The sequence below is a fragment of the Glycine soja genome, chromosome 10 (assembly GCF_004193775.1).
Source record: "Glycine soja cultivar W05 chromosome 10, ASM419377v2, whole genome shotgun sequence".
Classification (NCBI taxonomy): Eukaryota; Viridiplantae; Streptophyta; class Magnoliopsida; order Fabales; family Fabaceae; genus Glycine; species Glycine soja.
The window spans coordinates 51,971,562-51,992,294 of record NC_041011.1 but is presented as its reverse complement, the minus strand read 5'-3'; the positions used below and the strand labels follow the sequence as shown (position 1 = coordinate 51,992,294).

Genomic DNA, 20,733 nt, shown 5'->3' with positions numbered 1-20,733 from the left:
TTATTGGTTTGATTTTTAAATAGTTATTCTAAAAGTAAAAAAAAAAAGAATACCATAGATAACAGTTTGTAATTAAGTAACCATTATTTACTCCATAATGTCATTGTCAGTTTTTCACTATGTCAAATATACAATTTGTGACTACAATTCCAAAGGGTAATTAATTTTCTCTGTCTTGTGTGCTTCCTCTGTTTTATTTTTCATTTGTGTTTTTCTTTTTCCTGCTGAAGGCCTGCCTGTTTTGTTAGATCTAGGCCTTGAATCAAAATTTTATTATTATTATTTCTTTATCAATTTAGCAAGAAAGACACAAAGAAGTAGGATTTGTAGGCTTAACTCTGGAAATGGAAAGGATGGGTCTAATACAAGATTTGTTTTGTCTTTTTCAATCCAAACACAACATTGTCATGTGCTAAAGAAAAAGAAAATGACTCGAATCAAATCTTTCTATTCCCAAACACAATCCATTCTGGTGGCCGGTGAAGCACAAGCAAGACACATAATAGAACTCAAGAGTGTTCCCAACTACAAATGAATATATTAAGAAGCAGTTTGTCTTTAGTTTAAGCCATTCATGAAAAATGCGACAACCTGTTGATGAGGACTAAGCCAATGAATATGCCGAACATTCCACGTGGCAAAATCCGAATGGAAGGATCAGAATTCAGAAACAATGTGTTATTACGAGGATACCTTCACAACACAAGAACGTGGCAGTTCTAATGATTTTGACAACAGATCGGGAATTCCAACGCTTCTTGTGCAAAGGCATCGCCGCTTTTGGCTTTTGTGTGAGCCAAAACAAACGTGTTACTTACTATAGAACAACATTTCCATATTTTCTCTCCATCACTTTAGCTCTATGATGGAAAAAATATAGCCACGGGAGAAAAAAGCAGGTTTGGTTCCTCGCTAACAGCGAAATTTCTTGTAGTGAAAGAAGAAACAAAGGGAAAAAGAAAAACATGTTGAGCCAGAAAGTGTCACCAACACCATCATCAACAAGCAGCCCAAAGAAAAACCCAAAAACACTCCATGAAATGTTTCTGCAGGAGAGTCCTCATTTCATCATCCCATCTTCTCCTTCAGGAAATGAAGAACTTCTCTCCGCCATTTCTTACTGCACCTTTGTTTTCACCTTCTCTGACCCTTCAGAATCTCCTGCACAAAGAGACTCAAAGAGGCTTCAACTCACAAGACTAGTCTCCATATTGAAGTCCTCCAAGAAGCCAGTGCATGAAAAAGTTTTGGGGCCTCTAGTGGCCATGATCTCAGCAAACCTCTTCAGGCCACTCCCTCCACCTTCCAACCCTACTTCTAATTCCATCACAGAATTGCCAGAAGAAGAAGACCCCATCTCTATATTTTCACCCCTTTGGTCACATCTCCAAATAGTTTATGAGATACTTCTGAAGCTTGTTAACAGCACAGACCAAAAAGTACTGAGAGAACATATGAATCATTGTTTCCTCCGCAATCTCCAAGCACTTTTTCAGTCTGAGGATCCAAGGGAGCGTGAGAGTTTGAAAAACGTGTATCACAAGATATACTCGAAGTTCATCGCTGATCGTTCCTTGATGAGGAAATGGATGACCGAGGTGCTCTTGAACTATGTGTTTGAGACAGAGAAGCATCCGGGGATTGGGGACTTGCTTGAGATATGGGGAACCATAATCAATGGCTTTACCGTGCCACTCAAGGAAGAGCACAAGCTGTTCCTCATGAGAGTGCTTATTCCTCTACACAAGACAAAGGGGATGCAAGTGTACCATAGGCAATTGGCTTATTGCGTGTCACAATTTGTGCAGAAGGAGCCTATGCTTGGAGGAGTTGTTGTTAGAGGAATTTTGAAGTACTGGCCTGTCACAAACTGTCAAAAAGAAATCTTGCTAATTGGGGAATTGGAAGATCTGGTCGAGAATTTAGACCCTGACCAGTATCGTAAATTGGCCTTGCCCTTATGTACCCAGATCACAAAATGCATAAACAGTTGGAATTCCCAGGTATAATAACTTTTATTAATCTCCATAATTTTACTCTACTCAAAATTACTATATGTTCATCATGCTTTCTGCTCTTTATTCAACTGCTAGCTATTTGTATTTTACTCCATCTGTTCCGAGAGGACACTCGCCTTTGGGAAATAAAAATTATTCCAAATAAGTGTCACATTTGGGTTTTTTTAACCCACCCATATTCTTAATAAATATCATTTTAGTTTTTAATCTAATATTAATACTATTCTCTTTTATCCATTTAATAAGATTAATTTTATAAAATTATTATTATCTTTCATCTATTTATTAACTTTTTTTTTTGTCTAGCTAAAATAACACTTATTTTGAGATGAAGAGAGTACTAGTTAAGCTCACAATTTACTTGACTGTATTCACCCTCATGTCTTTATTATTCCATTGTCAGTTTTCTAAATTTTGGATTTGATAAACAGAGATTTCATTTTATGATACATATATATTTGGTTTAGGTAGCCGAGCGTGCACTCTATGTGTGGAACAATGAGCAGTTTGTGAAAATGGCATTAATAGGAACAGTAGAAGTATTTACTGTGATTGTAGAAGGCATGGAAAAGAACCTGAAGTGGCATTGGAGCAAGAGTGTGAGGCAACTAACAGAGAGTGTGAAGGTGATGCTGGAAGAAATGGAACCAGATCTGTATTCAAAGGGTCTCATGGACATGGAAGCTAAAGAATCAGTGGCACATCAAGAAGATATCAAGAGAAAAAAGAGATGGGAAAGAATAGAATTGGAAGCTGCCAAGAATCAGTTTCTCAATCCACGTTATATACGTGTCTCTTACTAAACATTAATGTATGCAAATTTGTGCTAGCAATACCAACTTTCCCCCACCTACGAAGAACAATAATTGCAAGGTCAGTTGTTTAAAAGTTGCTTAGTTGTTAACAATGACAAACATCAACATATCAGACCAGAAAATGGCAGCTGGTGTTCGTGATATTCAATAGAAGACCAAAATATACAGAAACATAGAATCGTAACACGCCTATGTGATCAACTGCTATGTATTAGTCTCTATAATATGAATAGATTAAATTAATATAAAAATATTATCATGTTATACTAAATTATATTATTGGGTCTAAAAGTTAAAAGTGTATTCCGAATAATTTTAAATGGGTAAATTTGTAAAATCATTGGAGGATAAAAAGAATATCGTTTGCTGTTCAACGGAAGCAAGGATTTAAATACCCTTTTAACCTTTAACTTGTCCAATTGGTTCTAACCGAACATTAGACGTGCTCACGTATTTTATATATTTTATAAAAACATTAAATTAACATTATCACAAATAGATAATTAATCGAGCCTTTCTAAGCCAATTTTAGGTCTTAAAAATGACTTGTCCAAATCACAAACATTAAATTCTGCTTTCACTATTAATCCAATAAGTTTTAGGTCCAAATTTCACTTTGAATTTTAAGTGACTTAAATATGTTTTTTTTTTTCCTGTAATTTAATATTTTTTCATTTTTGTTTTTGTAATTTTATTTTTAATTCTTGAAAAATATATTTATTTTATTTTGCATCCTTTAAATGTTTTAGAAAACATTTTTTTTCACTGTTCAAAATACTTTTTTTTCCCATTCAAAGCATTATCTAAAACATTCAAGACAAAAAAATAAAACAAACACATTTTATAAGAACTAACAGAAAAAAAAATGACAAGAACAAAAATGAAAAACATTAAATTAAAAAAACCAAAATTATATTTAAACTTTTTATTATTTCACGCTACAATTATGTATTATGGCATTGTTAAAATTTTAGACCTACAGTAAATTAAAATTACACTAAACTATAATCGTAGCCACTGTAAATTTTATTTATTTTTCTGATGAAAGCCCTGTAGTTAAGGGGCACCGACATCATAAGAAAATAATGCCAACAATATTTCCTTTGGGCTGAGTTTAAAAAAAAAAAAGTCAATAAGCATACACAAGTCTAATTATTGTCTCAATCAAAATTTAACTGATGCGCTGCCTGAGGCAACACAATTGAAATCGATTTTCATGTTACAGCTTACAAACAATTTAACAACTGAATATGCTCAAAACTAAAAGTCAGATCATATCCCTCCCCCCCCTCTCTCTCTCTCTCTCTCTCTGGTGGAACAAAACTGTGTAACCAAGATACAACCTATCAACTTAAAAAACTAAAAATATTGGAAAAATGTGATGCTGAACACAAGGGTCGAATAAAACTCCAAGCCTTTAATTAAGGCTTTAACTATTAAGACAACAAAGAATCAAGCATTTCTAAAGGTTGAAAATCATTCCCCTGTACATTTCTCATGGGAAACTCCCATCAAATGAGATCTTGAAGGCTTGTGGAACTTCCTGTAATCATCAAGCTCAAACGAATTGTATTAAGTACTGGTACCCTGTCTGAAAACTTGGACCGAGACTCAGCTCCTGCTCAATATGAATCGCGACTCCAATATTGCTTGACCACACACAAAATGACCAACTAGGTCAATACAGATACAATGCTCACAATTGAATTATACTTGATATTTTGAAAGCTTTTCTTTTACTGGAGGCTCCAAAGCAGACATACACTGGTCCCATGCTCCATTGCGCAGCATCTAAAGCATAAACATGGGATTATAGTTTCATTTCCATGAGGAAAGTATTACAGCTATAACATAAACATATAATTCCCAAGGCAGATGCACGTCCAATAGTGAAGCAACACTAACCTGCTTATACCCATGCAAGACCTGGCAGACTTCATTGTGTAAATCTTCACTCCTTATTTCCTATAGACGTTAATAAAATTAGTTATATTACAGAAACCTTAAAACACTTTCTCTAAATTTTAAGATAGAAAACGATGATGGCAAAACATACATGCCAACTTGCAATGGCTTTGCACATGCAAACTAGCGAACTTAGAGCTCCAGAAGGATTAGCTTTAACCTGAAAACAAATGTAAAATACCCAATTACTTTACAAGTCTACATGTAAAAAATTTACCCAGTGAATAGGAGCATACCATAGCACATAGACCTCTAAAAGCATCCTCTTTCTCAACATCATCTCGTATCCTGCAAAAAACCCATCAAAGAGAGATTAATATACAAGATAACCAGCAATGAAACAGTGGACATCTAATATTATGGTCAATTTGTAAAGTGATGTTGAGATATTGGTTTACTCTCCTTTGTGTGTTACTATGCATGAATTCCAAATATTTAAATAAATACAGGATTACAGGCACAACTATTGACCGACAATTCTAAGTTCTCAGAAGGCATTATCTAAGATTTTATTATAAGGCAGAGGACTTTCAGTTCTTAATTAAGAGAGTAAATGCCTTGAACACAATCTGATGTCTTTTGTCTGATCAATACCATTTAGACTCCCAAGGAGATCTCAAACTGCTAGTAAAAAAGTTGATAATAAGATATTAAATGGGGATCCTCAATGTATGAATTTGACAGTAAAAATTACCCTAAGTCATATCTATAATGGATGTGGGATTTCAACAGTGATTAATGATTTAACAGCGATTAATGGTTGCAGTATATTGAAACTGAACTAATCACACTCTCAAGGGAACAACACTATAACCAATTTCTCATCTTATGTTGAAGACACTGTGTTTTGAATTCCCCAAGCCCCTCCAGGCCCTCCTAAACATATGGTGTATATAAAACATGAACTAAATCCATCTAAAAGATGAAAGGAGAAAACGAGAAATGAGCCACAAACAAATGATGAGTAATTTATTCACAAAATTTATCATGCACCAAAAATTGCAAAAGCATCTATGAATTTCAAACATTTTCTTATAGCAGCAAACTGAAGAGAACCAAAGACATTTGCTATGTGCTCATTGTGTAAGTCGCTACTAAATAAAACACATAGGTGCTACAACTAACATTGACAAAGCAGTGCACCAAGATTGCATGAAATGCTCCATATGTGGTGATACAAGCTCCGGACAGACCCATGCAAGCCTCCCCAGTGTTATTGCACTATTTTCTATAAGCGACTTGTTGAGTCCCTATAAACAGCAAGACAATCAGCAACTGAACATGAACAAAATTATAATTGAAGAATGTGATGTGATAATGACCTCCGCATGCTGAAGAATTGGGACCAGGCATGAAATTACAGTTAAAACAACAGGAGAAATTTCTTGATGAACCTGAAATTCAAAATTCATAATTCACAATGACTGATTTTATATAAAAATGAATAAAATGTGACGTGGAATAGTTAATGTCAGAAGATATTCACACTAATAACAGAATATCAGCAACAAGAAAAGCAAACTCATGTGGGAAAAAGAAACTTCAAACCCAAACATATCAGACTAGGTGTTATGTTGGATATTATTTAGCAAAACTGCAAAGACGGTGTCAACAGAATCTACTCCAATACTCAGTCAGAGGTGGAGAAGAAAATGAATTGTGCAACATCCAAAGCCTTCAATTAGACTGCTCGATTTCAACTCTGGAGTTTGTGAAATTAAGATTTAAAAACATGTGTTCAAAATTTAATGTGGAAGACATCAAACAAAAGCATCAATGAATCAATATATAAAGCTGTAATAATATATTATTAGCATATCTACAAAATTATCTGTCAAGAACCTACCCTAAGTATCTCAATTAGGAGTGTTTGTGGGACGGTTTTATCTGCCCCTACTGTAAAACATAATTTTAGTATTTTACATCTTTTTAGCATTTTTTTTATAAGATAGGAGGGCAAGTGACACAATGACAATAGAAACCGAACAGAACACGGCACAGCAAGCTAGAGTTACAATGCTGAAGCTTTAAGATGAAGGGCATGGTTGTCAACAACATCATACCATCCAAAGACCCAATATAACAGCGTCTAGCTTAAAACAAAAGATCAATAAGGCCCAAAACCTGAACTATACAATACATCAGTCACCACGCAAACAAAACAAGCACTGGTAGTGGTAAGCATGCTTGAATGAAGATGAGAGTACACTATAATGGGCCATGATTTGCAGTGTTTGGACACATGTCTATGATCCACATCTTGCTCATTTTTACATCAATTATAAAGAAACATAGAAGCTCTTGAATGTTGCTTCTGCGTCAGACGTGGTGAGAGAGAATCATACGTGCATTATAAAATCTTTTCCAAACATGCACTTCAATTGATTGGACCAGCCAGATGCACTTGGGTCAGACATTGAGTATGGTAGTTAAAGGTTTTTAATTAAAAAAAGGATTTAATACTTATGATTATTATAATATTTCATAAAAAAAATATTTAGACAGTTAATATTTTTAAAACAATAAATTAATTTCTAGACATTTTATTTTTATTTTTTAAGTAGCTATACAGCTGAATTTGAGCAGTCACTTTTTGTTATTGTGATTGATATGAGCAGAATATTGATCTATTTGAATTTTATGTTTCAATTCTATAGCCATACAGAGCTATTCACAGAATTGTTCAATTCACAATTCAGAAAATACGCCTTCTGATTCATCACAATTCAAATCTGGATTTGATAACCAAGGTTGTTACTTGTTAGTTATAGCCTGATTTCATTTGTCTCAGCAAGGCATTTTTTTTATTTTTTATTTTTGCTCAGCAAAAGTAGAATTAGTATTAGATGAGTACCAGAGGTACTAAGCTTACAATTAATGATGTCAAGCACTAGGTTCCAGATCAGACTTGCTGCAGTCTTGATAGGAACCCAAGCCTGAAATCAGAATTACATAATTTGAACAAAAACTGTAACATGATACTCCTACTCTAACGCATAAAACCTAATCGGAGATTGGTCGACCAGTGGTTAAAACTTGTCTCAAAATCCTTCTCTAAGTTACGAAGCCAAGTCTCAGCAAGGCATAGTTAGTAGAAGTTAGTTTCCATTACTAATAACAGAATCAATTCAGCCTAACTCTGTAACGGGGTTCAATTGGGACAGTTGCCTCAGCTCGAGTCTGTAAATAGTAAAAGCTATTAACAGAGTTCATTCAGTAATGAAAATATATAGATTAACAGATCCACTCTGATATCTTCCTACTCTCATTTTCTCTTCCAATCAAAGATTATAATATGGTATCTAGAGCTGGAATTTGACCCGAACTATTGCCTCACCATTCAGTCCTTTCCCCATTGCAGGTGATCCTCACCTTCCAACTTCATCTGTTCAAACATCATTCCCAGTTTCCAGAATGGCACTCAGTTTCCGTTTGATTGGATGAGAAAATTCTCATCTGAAACAGCAAGTTGAAGCTGATATCAAGGGATGCTATCTTCATCACTTTGTGGTCAATCCAGAGATTCAAAACCACTAAAGATGACCGAGACAATGGCAAAATCAGTGATGACTACCTTCATTGTGAGCAGAAAGACTAGCTGAATTTTACGCGGTCTCTCTACCACATATACATCATTTTTAGCATATGGATGGCCGTTTAACAATCACAGTATTCACTACTGTCTAACACAACTTTTTAAACTGAAGTTATCCTAATTCTTAATTATGACAATATCCATCAATGTCAATTAGTTTCTAGTTTCCATACATTTCTATCATTTTATCAGAAAGCAGCATTAAAAATTGCATACCTTAACTGCTAATTCTCCAATTGCCCAGCATGCATTATTTGCTACTGAAATAGCCTCCTTTACCTTAGAAATCTCCTGTACACCAGACACAATATAAGAATAAAATGACCAAATAAATGCAACCCTAATGGATAAGTTTATATCACGCACACACATACCAGTTGTTTGGCTGCAGCCTCAAGAAACTCAGACAAACGAGAGTCCAAATGAACCGAGCACACCTAGCCAAATTACCATCGTTAGAATTCCATCAACTAAAAGATACAGTGCACAGAACAATCCCTGCTCCCCTACAAAGATGTAAAAATAACATGTTTGGGTAGACCCAAACTTATTTCCACCCAGTCCCCCACCTTCACCAACCCCAAATAAATAAATAAATAAATTTTTGCTTTCAAAAAGTGGATTTACTTTCAAAAGACACCAGGGGCAAGGAACAAATTATGGCTATGTGGGCTTGGGTATAATGTATGCAGGTATACATGCAACTTACTCGCGCAAGGTCTCCAAGTAAGGCAAAGGCACTTTGTCTTACATCAGGAGCATCATCCACACAACAATGCAGAAGTAGGTCCCTCAAAGAACATTGTGCAACCTGCCAAATAGTGTAGATCAAGATAATCTCAAGAAATCATACAATTTCTGGTTTAATTAATCTCAATCAGATAACAATATGTCAAATAACAAAGGAAAGTTCAGAAGATGCAGAATTGCTGTCCATTTCAGGTTTTATGTATACATAAAAGAATTGAAGATTTGGAGGCAAGGGAAATATGCCTTTAAGGGATATGGATAGCATTAGCTGCAATTATTTTTGAAAACTAAAGAAACTAAAATAAAAGCCAAATTAAGGACTTCTCTGAGATTAAAAAATCTTAGAACAGCTTTAGTCATGATTGATTTTAGAAAGAATTCACTAACCTCTCTTACAAGGTTTGAAAAATTAGTTTATCGATGATTTCCTTTAAAGAAGTAAGTCTTGTAGAGAAAAAGATAATATCACGTTGGAACCTAAGAAATAATCTACGGTTGATGCCTCCAATCTTGCAAATGAAACCACCAAACATGAATTCACAATTATTCTTATTACTGAAAGGCAAACATTATGGTCATATTGAATATTGTAGATAATCCAGAAAAACTACTTCCATCCCCAAAAAGAATTAACTCCTTAATTTTAGAAAACTGAACATAATGTTGCCAAATATGCACTAATATAAAAAATGCCAAATATGCACTAATATAAAAAATAGATCTTTCTAATGTTGACAAGCATATGCCTGAATACAAGCCAACATATTTTACACGAAAAAAGAAGTAAAAAGGTGGAATAACAGCCAACCACACGTCTAATTCAGTATTAAAACTTACAGAAACAGTTCAACAAATACTGCACTTATTTTTTTATGTGAATAAGAATATCACAACAGATTTGCCCCATGATTGGAGGCATTTTGTAAATGAACACAAATATTTCTGGGAAAATAACATCTGAGAAGATGACAAATAATTTGCTAACAGAGAATCATGATCTCATATCAAAAAAATACAAATTTTGGATGAGTACCAAACTCTCTATCCCACTGCCAAGACCCTCTGCTAGTCCAGAAAGCAAATCAAGAGAGCATACAATAAACTCCTTGTCATACTGAACCCCTGTGGTGGCGGCAGGATCAGCCTGAAATAGAATGACACTCAACTTGTTGGAAGATAAAATAAAACCTCAAAATCAGACCCTTTTGGTACGTGGTAATACAGTAGTCTGCTAGACAAATCATAAATAATGCAAAAGTAACCAGAACCTTAGCAAATTGTTGGGTCTGGATTATATTTATGCACCTCCTAAATACAGGTTCAGCAAATTGAGTGAAACCAGTACCCAGAGCCTGTATAAAATGGAACACCATCAGAAACAAGAAAATAGATATGATGATACAGTTACAGTCCATACAAAAATTTCAAATTATATAGATCGTTCCCACAAATTCCACCCATATATTATCATGTAATATGTTGGAAAAACAGATGTGCATACATGTGATATAGATGTAAAGCATTCCAGGAGTGGAAAAAGATCTTTGTCTGAATTTGAAAGTTGCTGCCATTTCTCAATTAATGGTGGCATGAGAATGTCAAGATAAACAGGCTGCAAAACAAAGAGATACAGTAGGTCAAGAAATGTCTTTTGAAACGACGGAGAGAATAATGACAATAAATCATGACAATAACTTGGGGAAAAAAGAAAAGTTTAGTTTGAGGAAGAAGGATGTTTGTTCTACCATGCAATGGATTACTAATAAAAAGTAGCATACCTGATTCAGCTCTCCTCCAACAGCTTCAGCTAGAGTTCCAATAGCATCATATACAATTCTGAGGTTTCGTCTCTGAAGTTTAGAACAAAAGACTACAATTAAAGATGTCTGAGCATACACATAATGATAAGAAATGTAGCACAATATCGTAACAATAGAGGTCATCCAAACATGATTTATTTTACAATAAACAAATACTATGTATTAACTATTAAGGTCAGAAAATCACCTGATATTTCCCAAATGCAGTCATTAGGTGCTTTAGTATAATTTCCAAGCGTGGTGCCAACTCTTCAGCAGCCTCCTATCATAAAAGTTTAGTAAACCAAATTTCAGATTTATATAAATTTAAAATAAATCAAGTAATTGAATCAATTCATTAAGGGTAAATGAACAAAAATTGTAGTCAGAACCTCTTCCAGCGTTGCAAAAGCTGAACAAGCAGCCTCTTGAACCCGCTTATTATCATCCAAAATTCTTCGTAGAAGACCCATAAGAACATTATCAAACTGTTCATAGCCTTTCGGATGCCCAATACCCTAAGACACAAATTCAAAGAAGACAACCTTGAAATGACAATTATGTAAGTGCTCTTTATTTAACTATGAATTACTAAAATTAGATATCAGATCATATAGGTGTTATATATAATATTTGCTCCAGGTTGTCATTCTCCAATAATCTGGACAACATACAATATTCCAATAGATCAAGATCCTTTGACACTGATGCAAGATTTGGCAACTATCTATGAACTCATATAAAGTGATTTTGATCAATCAACTATTTAATTATAACTAATTATCAAGTGGATCATCCATGCCAAATTTTATAAGCACAATATGCATAAGGGCCGAGGCAAACCTGCAACCCACTCATGATTTCTGTGAAATATTCACCCTATGAAGTTATTTTTGGTATAAGATTATTTTTTATTTTCACCTACGTTAACAGATTGTCAATCTGTGATGCATATGCATTCTTTAGTTATATTATAGTTTATAACATCTATAACCTCAAACTTGAGTGTTAAATACACTAATATAAAAGTGATGGAGCATATTAAAATAATTAGTTAAAATAATAACAATGATCAGGAATAGAGAACATAACGTATTTATATACATTGAGAATTTAATAATTAGGAATTTGAAAGTAATTGAGATTTAATATTGCCATAACTTTGCAGAGACCAAAATCTTATAGAACATTAGAACTGTAAAAGCATCAGTGCCAAAATAAACATAGCTGTGCAATAGCAGATGAGGGGACAAAATACATTCATACCTGAATAATAAATTTGCTAAATCGTGATAGTGTCCAGCATGAAATACTTCGTATCAGAGGAAACTTATCATCAAGAAGAGGGACAAGAAATGCCACAATCTATAAATGCATAACAATCAATTGTTTAATATTCTGAATCAGTAAGAAGCAAGGGCCACATAAAGTAGATCATAAAACCAGACTCAGTAAAATAAGAATGACAGTGACTAAGATTAACAAAATGTTGTTAAGGAAACATTTTCCTTCTTTTAATATGAACAATGTTGTCAAAATCGAGATCCTACTTAAGATTGGGAAGGGGGTCCAAGATGGTAAAGCATAGGATTGTAACAATGTTCATAAGATCCAACCAAAATGTAAAATTATACTATTATATACACACAGTCACGCACATAGAGAATAAGAGAAAAACCTATCAACATTGAAGCAAACTTAAAACTGAAGTTTCATCACCATAACATCCAAAACAACTCATGATTAGTCACATAAATAACCACCAGCCCCTGCCCCACTATCAACTTGCCCAGCAGAAGCCATTTTTCAGTGATTACAAAGCAAACCAAAACATTAAACCAGAACCAGAGATAGGGAAGATGTGTGAAGATGTACAGGGAATCAGCAAGGCAGCAAAAGAGAAAGTCAAGAGAGATGGGGAAGGAGGCTTCAAGACAGCAAAGGCAGATGTGCAAGAGAGATAGCATAGATGAACAGCGGCTCAGAAGAGATGCTGTGACCTGCAATGGGCTTGGGCACAGATGCGAAGGGCTTGATTGAGAGATGGAGTCTGTTATGGAGGGGAAAGTCACAATTTTGGGCACAAATATGGGTTTGTGTGAATCGGGCTGTGCAACCTTACCCAAAAATCTCTAATTTCAGGATCGAAAAACTCAAACGATCTCACTACGATCCTACCTGCTTGCGATTTCAGGTGCGATCCAGATCAGGACAGGGCAGAAGGATTGTAAGATCGCACAATCTTACAATCTAGATATCAATTTAGTAACATTTAGCATGAATTTGAAATTGCAACTCGCCGAGAAAGAATCACAAGCATGTAACAGTGATTAAACAACTAAACATAAGCAAGAATAGATCAGTACAAAAAGAGGAGGGGGAGAGCAACATTGCAAAAAAGTGATTTACAAAGCATGAATGATTCTAGAAGTAATCATATTTTTTGGAACAGGAGCAGAGCAGCTATACTGAAAGGAATAAATATTTTCTCCAATGACTAGTAATAATAAATGGAAATAATAAATTGTGTAGCCAGAGAAGCAAGAAACAAACATGCACAAAGGGGGTTTAGGTATAAAGGGAGTGAATACAGAGAAAAATACTTTGAATAACATTTATTTGTGTATTATGATGTATGTAAAACTTAGAACACTAACCCTAATTTTGATCCTAACTATAATAAGGAAAAAATAATTGAGATATAACAACACTACGTTACAAAATCATTCAGGCATACTTTAATCAAATTTTAAAACAAATTAAACTATTTTTCCCACAATCAAGCCATTTGCTTTTGGATAAAATTCATCAGAACCAAAGAACAGAAAATACCTCCAACAGATGCGGATAAAGACCATTGATGCAACCTTCACCTATAGCACCAAGAGCCAAGACAGCAGCTTCCCTATCTTTCCAAGCATCATCCCCACCAGCAGACAACTTAGCCTGCACAAATCCTCAGAAATTTTAGTATATCCTCATAAAAAGAAAGCCTTGCGGAGAAACGAGCGTCATAATATAGTTTTCATAGATGTCTCATATATACACCTATGTTAGATCCACTATCATTATGCATGGTCTGCCTTTAATAAATACCATTTCAACTTGTACTCATTCTTAGCCACAATGATAATTAAAACGGATCGTCATCACAAAATGATCACAAGAAGCTTAAGTTAAATCACCTGAACAATAGGCATAAGAGTCGGAAGGATCTCATCTCCAAACACATTTGAAAGAATATCAAGAGCAGCTGCACTGCATTTCCGTAAATTCCATGTGTTGACAACATCGTCATCCTGTAAATAGGAAAAATAAAGTTTGACTTCAAATTAGCAAAGCATTTTTTATCATTCCTTCTTTCAAAAGCTACACACACCCTATTAAATAAGGGCAGGAAAATTAATCAAATAATTAGAATAAGCAATCAATAGAGAAAGTACAACATACATCGTCTTCTACTTCATCCGATCCATGAAACCTTGATACGTGAAATCGAGGTTTAAGATCCTGTGGTGCAAAACACACAAAATTAGAAATATGATGGTCTCAAATTAAAGAAGACTCGGTAAGTCAACTAAAAAAAAATCACACCTGATCTCGATCAGGTTGAGAACCATCTTCCTGGGAAAAAAACATTGCGCAAACAAATGAAATCATATAAGCAAGAAGTAATTGAAATCCACCTATAAATACTAATCAATCCAAAAGACAACCTCAGCTTCAATAACTGATTCATCATCATCTGCATAAGCCATGTTTGACAACAATACCTACATAGATGCAACAAATGAACTTCAAATTCCAAATCTTACATGTTAAAACAATTATAGAAGAAAAATTGTAAAATTTGATTTACTGGAATAAGACGGGGCAAGAATTCTCTTAAGTTTTCAGGTGGCAGTTGAGCATCACAATAAGCAGACCTGCAATAGAAATTATTAAAAAAGAGAAAGATGCTAAATAGCTAGGATATAAAAAAGACAAAGTTTAAGTACAGTTTAAAACTTTAAATACAGTTAACAAGAAATATATCATCACTGTGTAATAGAAACATCAAACTCCTATTTGCATCAGCATGATAACTGTAGAAATGGGAAATTCATTATGCATATACCATCCTAGTAACCAACGACAAACCAAATGAACCCCATTTATCAATCTCAGACAGAAGTATAAAATGAATATACATAGCTGGACAATAGTATGGCTTGGAAACTTGGGTGTAGAATAATTCATCAGGCTGGCTATACCAGAGCAAATTTGGGGACAAAAGTGATTTGGAACAAGTACTTGATCAAGTTTAAAAACAAAATGAGCTTGACCAATGGTCTAAAATTCTAAAATTATACAGCCTGGGGAGAGATACTTCTTGAATGGGAATATATCACAACAACCTGAAACCCCCTCCCTCCTTAACAAAAAGTTAACACAATAAAACAAAATACACATAACTAAGTTCATTATTTTCCTTGTGACTCATATCAATATCTAGAAGCTAAATGATGAACTCTGGCTACTAGCTGTAACATTAAGAAAATAACATCCCAAACAAATAGTACCAAAATTCACAGGCTTCAAGGGCTACTTCATCATCTGTATCCTTGTTGACTTGTAACATGTATTCAATCACATTCCGTAAATGTGGCTGCAGTGAGTTAACAATTACAATAGATAAGAAAGAGCATATAGAAATAACATTAATTTTTAAGAAAGCACATCAGCAAGAGATTTGGTGCTTGCTGGTATAAGTAGTTGGAAAATTAGAAATGCAAGATATTCTGATTTTACTGTTTCCAAATGAATTTTACTTACTCAAATAAGTAAACACCTAGATATAGTGTGACAAAGAATAAAATAGATCAACCACCTCAAAGTGCAACATTCCAAAAACAATAAGCATATTCAATTAACTTTACAAACTCCAATGAACCAAAACAAGCGCACCTCCAAGAAAGATGGGCGGACTTCAATTAGCTGAACAAATGCTGCACAAACCTGGTCATCAATAGCAACTAGGATGGTTTCAATTGATTCCAACATTAATAAGAAATAGTAATAACTCATTTGAACAAAAAGCAGTTAATCAAAGTCCTTGTGAAATATCAGAAATTAAAAGATAGAATACACACCGAGCAGAGGACAGGGTCAAAAGACCAAATCCTTCAACTACTAGCAATTCAAACTAGCAAGAATAAGCTTGGTTTGGAAAAGAAACATTAAGTAATTCAGCAATAAACCAATATTGGGAAACATTTCATTTGAGACTTAGAGTTATACATCAAATACATGCACATAATGCATTAAGAACTCACCAACTTCCGTACTTCAGCAACAGGGTCATTAGCGAGAATAAACAAACCTTGAAGATATTGATCCATGGATACATATAAGGCCTGTACAAAACCATTGAGACTATTACTATCAATTCCAAACTTCAGTAATACTTTAATAACCAGAGAACTGAGATGATAGAATTAGAGTCTCACAATACACTTACAGAAGGCATTAACATAATGTATTGATTTACAGAACCCAATGATAGCTTTCTCAATGAAGCATGAGGAGATTGGAAAAACTGAAACAAAAATAAAATAAAAGGAAAAATAAACAGTTGAGGATACAGTTACAAGAGATGAAAGAAAACAATTATAAAAAGAAAATGCTGATGTTACCCGAAACAATCTGGGAAGAAATATGTTAATAGGGCGTTCTGCTAACCCTGGTACATCAGAGTCAAGATATTGAGGAATATCCTCACAGATCTGCACGCACAGTAAAACATTTAGTGCTAAAAAGGTATTACAGGAAAAAATGTATGAAATATTAAGTATCGGTTGCTTAGACTAATGTTTCCAGCCAGTTAAAATAATAGTACTTACAAATTCTTCACCCATATGACTTTAATTTTTCAATTGTATGTGTTATATATCAGACTTAACCAAATCGGAGATCAAAATCATGAACTTTATTTGCATGAAAAAATCAACAAAGGAGATTTAGCATCATGGGAAGAAGGAAGGGAGATGATCAGCAAAAAGAGATCAGGAATGTAATATATGTCATTTTTTTATTTTTTTGGCTTAATTACACTTTTGATCTCATTAATTTTAGTAGAGTTCACTTCTGCTCCCCCTTAGTGTTACTTGGAACAATGTTGTTCTTATAGTTTCCAAAATGCAATTTAAGTCCCCTATCCCTATCAGATTAATATTGATGTGGCACACGTTTTGGCCAAGGTGGCATTGGGTAGGCCACATCATTTTCAATTTAACAAAACCAAGAGTTGTCACATCATCACATTTTATGCCTTGAAGCATCAGATTGACAAGGAATTTCATTAAATCAATTTGAGAAGTATGAGGATAACATTGCCACAAAAGAAACGAGGGATACCAAAATCAAATTTTAGTAAAACTAAGGCGACCAAAAGTATAATTAAGCCTTTTTATTTTCCGGCACCCCTGATGGTAATGTTTTCTGGGGTTCCAAAAAGATAGTATACACGCTACATCCACTGTATCAAAGTTCCCACCAAACCCGAAAACGAATGGATTTGGTACAGAAACAAAGACAAAGGATTCCCACAAAAGCACCAAAAAAATTGCACTTTATGTATCATATATTTTTCTTCGTCGTAGATGCACCAAAATGGATCAATCAGAAGCTGAAAAGAGGGAGGGGATGTTGAAAATGTCAACCATTTACTACCAAACAGTACATGAGAGTTGCAGCACTATTCTCAATTCAACATTTTTAATGATCCGACCATTCGATCACTCTTTGAGAAAAATCCTAATCACTGCATTTGGTATTTTGTGTGGGTCCATGTTGATGTGTAATTTGCTTTGATTTGAATAATTCTGTTGTCATCATCTAATCCCACTTAGTCCTTACCTCTTTCAATTCTTTCATTCTAATAAAAAATCTTCTTTATCAAATAATAATAAACTTCTCTTCTTTCTCTACAAGGGTTCTGAGTAGCACCCACCAATCCATATAATGAAAGTACTTTCATTTTCTTTGAAGATTTGATTTTAGCCAGAACTACAATTTAAGAACATTATTGACTCTAAAATGGAGACCATACCTTGGATAACGCATCCATAGCACCTTCCATGTGATTTAGATCATTACTATCCAAGCAACTTACGAGGGCTTGCAACAATTCAGGCCACCCAACAACTCCTTCTATTTGAACAACAACACTAATAATAGTTCCTGCCGTAGACCTTATGTGCTTATCTGCTGCACCAAGACAAGGCAGCAACTCTGATTTCACATACTGTTGGTATGCAGGCTGCATAGATTTGAACATGTTTCTGAGGTTATTCTTCAGATATAACCCCGCAGCCTGCCGAACCTCCACTGATTTTCCCTGTTCAATAGAAATCACCACAGCAGCATTAGTATCAATGCTACATCAGTATCACTTGAACCACAACTGATGCAATTTTGAAAATAAATAAACAAATAAAAGTCTCAAAATGTTATTCCAGGCAAAGCCATCCAGGTTAAACTTATTTCCATGGACCACTAGAATAATTCAAAACATCTGAGAGACACTAAACTTTCTAGATGTTATTCCAGACACACTCATGTATGTTTGGTTTCCCATTACAAAAACACAACGCGTGTAAAACATGTCGAAAAGCGAAAGTTATAAGAAGTTGCTTCGCTGTTAACGTGGAAACTTGATGCGATTTTCCTAATACTTGACGCGAAACCAAACATACTATAACCTATTTCAAAACAAGTTAGAGGAAACTAAAACAAAAACAAAAACAATAGAGTTGACTAGTGTCATATTATCATTAACCGGTTGGTGCAAATTGATGAAGTAACAGTAACAGACAAAATAACAGAATAAAAAAAACAAAGAATAATAAAAACATAGTCGCTTCCTTCATCAAGTTGAGTAGATTTCATTCAGAACAATCAAATCAAGCACAAATACACAACGACAAAGAGTTCCGCATCACACAGACTTAAATCAAACCAAAAACCGCAAGGCGATCCTCACTCTTGTAGATAGTAGTAGCAGTAGCAGAAGAGTGAAGTGGAAATTGGCGAATGAATAAATACCTCGGCACGGGAGAAGATGAAGGCGAGGTAATTGTTGAAGTCAGGGAGGTGCGAGTAGCGCTGAAGGTGTTGCCAAATCTGAGCCTTATCGGCGGAAGAAGAATGCGAAATCTGCTGCTCAAGGAGGCCGCAGATCTCCTTGAACCCTTGCTCCTGAGGCTGCCACGATGGAGTCGGCGCCGCCATCGTCACCGGATTCCGCCCACGCAAATTGGGGTTTTGCGGTGCTTGAGAGAGGTTTTTGGAATATTTGTGGGTGCAGCACAGAGAGAGAAAAACGACACCAGTTTTTAAATGAAACGCAGAGCAAGAGGCTCCGTTTGGCAAGCAAAACAATACAAAAAAACTTATTGTTCTGCCAGCAAACCCTCGCCTCGTCACGCTCACTGTTGGCCGCTTGCGTTGCGTTTAGGTTAGGCCTTTGCTTCGTTGGGCTATAAAAGGAAATAATAATTCAGCTTCTCATCATCGTTTTTTCACTATTATAATCTTACGCAATGTTTTGTAATCTGCCTGTAATTGTAGATAGTATGGTCATTACGTCAATAATAAGAAAAATGCGTCTTTTGCAATACAGATTGGGTCTTGCTACTTGCTGTGTTAGGGGAACCATCAATCAAATCATGTCCGTAGCCAAGGAAGTTATGTCCAGGGACCAGAGTGCTAATTTGTTACTATTAATCTTCATTTATTATCATATTGCTATGAAATCATTTTTGGAGTATTTCACTCTAAACATTATTTATTTCATACTAAGATTAAAATTAAAATTTTAAATCACTTAATTGAAAAATACAAATTATTATCTTATGTGTCAATTTTTGTTGATTACTCCTAATAACTTAACCTTTCAGTACTCGTTCATCAAAACATACAGGGCAGGTTCTTTTTTTTTGTGCTCATAGGTCTCTTATGTTTCGGGAAATAAAAATTTAATTTGCTATTCCCCGTAACATTTTCCGATAAAATTAATGCATATCTAGCTATTTACCTTTGGCTATTCAAGACAACTAAATGGTTTTTTTTTTTTTACACGAAGATAATTAATTGTTAAGTCACACTTTTAAATTAATTATTGCATAATTAAAAACTGTTTTTTTTTTATGTAGACTACATGAATACTCCACTACAAGCAATCATTTTCAGCTTGAAAAAATCAATATGGCAGGATTACTTGTTTTTTACCAAAGTCTTTCGTATTTACCTTTTTTTAAGAAGAATAAAACAACCCGAACTAATCACCCGTGAATTGTGATTAGAAAAAATTGTTTTTTTAATTAATAAATGGGACATAGAGGCCGAAAAAAATAACAAATCGCCATAGGAAAACATTAAGTACCATAGAATCCTCCCTCCCTCAAAAGAATAATAATACTAAAGAAAAAGAACTTCAATAGGTTTAGCATATACACCATATTATTGAGAAGGGATGCACTCTAAAATATGATTAACACTAATGAGCATCCTATTTTGTAACATAACGCATGGTGAGAAGAATCACAAGCAGAATTTGTAAGAAGAATTTTAATCTTGGAATCCAATTCAATAATCACCCTATGAAGCTTCATGCCCCTTATTAGACGTAAGCTGGCAAGAGAGCCCACAATTCTGCTTTTGCAGGTGAGCAATTTCCCAAATTACCAATAAAACATGCTATAAGAGCATCTTAAGACTCATGGACAAGACCACCCACCACATGCAGTAAC

The 20,733-nt window shown here is 34.5% G+C and overlaps 2 protein-coding genes across 2 annotated transcripts; one reads left to right on the top strand and one right to left on the bottom strand.

The window, feature by feature from the left end:
- Positions 1-13: 13 nt before the first annotated feature.
- LOC114370594 (serine/threonine protein phosphatase 2A 57 kDa regulatory subunit B' beta isoform-like) lies at positions 14-3,153 on the top strand. The gene is made up of 2 exons (XM_028327993.1): positions 14-2,003; positions 2,486-3,153. Exons 1-2 carry the CDS (start codon positions 966-968, stop codon positions 2,819-2,821), a joined length of 1,374 nt encoding a protein of 457 aa, XP_028183794.1. The 5' UTR covers positions 14-965; the 3' UTR covers positions 2,822-3,153.
- An 819-nt stretch (positions 3,154-3,972) lies between these two features.
- LOC114370346 (transportin-1-like) lies at positions 3,973-19,498 on the bottom strand. The gene is made up of 29 exons (XM_028327656.1): positions 19,028-19,498; positions 18,033-18,320; positions 16,618-16,707; positions 16,443-16,520; positions 16,258-16,338; positions 15,890-15,940; positions 15,505-15,590; positions 14,802-14,868; positions 14,659-14,715; positions 14,537-14,566; positions 14,393-14,452; positions 14,128-14,241; positions 13,775-13,888; positions 12,209-12,307; positions 11,335-11,460; positions 11,151-11,225; positions 10,922-10,993; positions 10,645-10,755; positions 10,412-10,495; positions 10,177-10,287; positions 9,103-9,204; positions 8,768-8,830; positions 8,610-8,684; positions 6,121-6,192; positions 5,924-6,048; positions 5,035-5,086; positions 4,890-4,958; positions 4,739-4,798; positions 3,973-4,624 (listed from the first exon to the last, which is right to left on the bottom strand). The coding sequence occupies exons 1-29, from the start codon at positions 19,211-19,213 to the stop codon at positions 4,541-4,543; spliced, it is 2,682 nt and encodes an 893-aa protein (XP_028183457.1). The 5' UTR covers positions 19,214-19,498; the 3' UTR covers positions 3,973-4,540.
- Between the last annotated feature and the right edge of the window lie 1,235 nt (positions 19,499-20,733).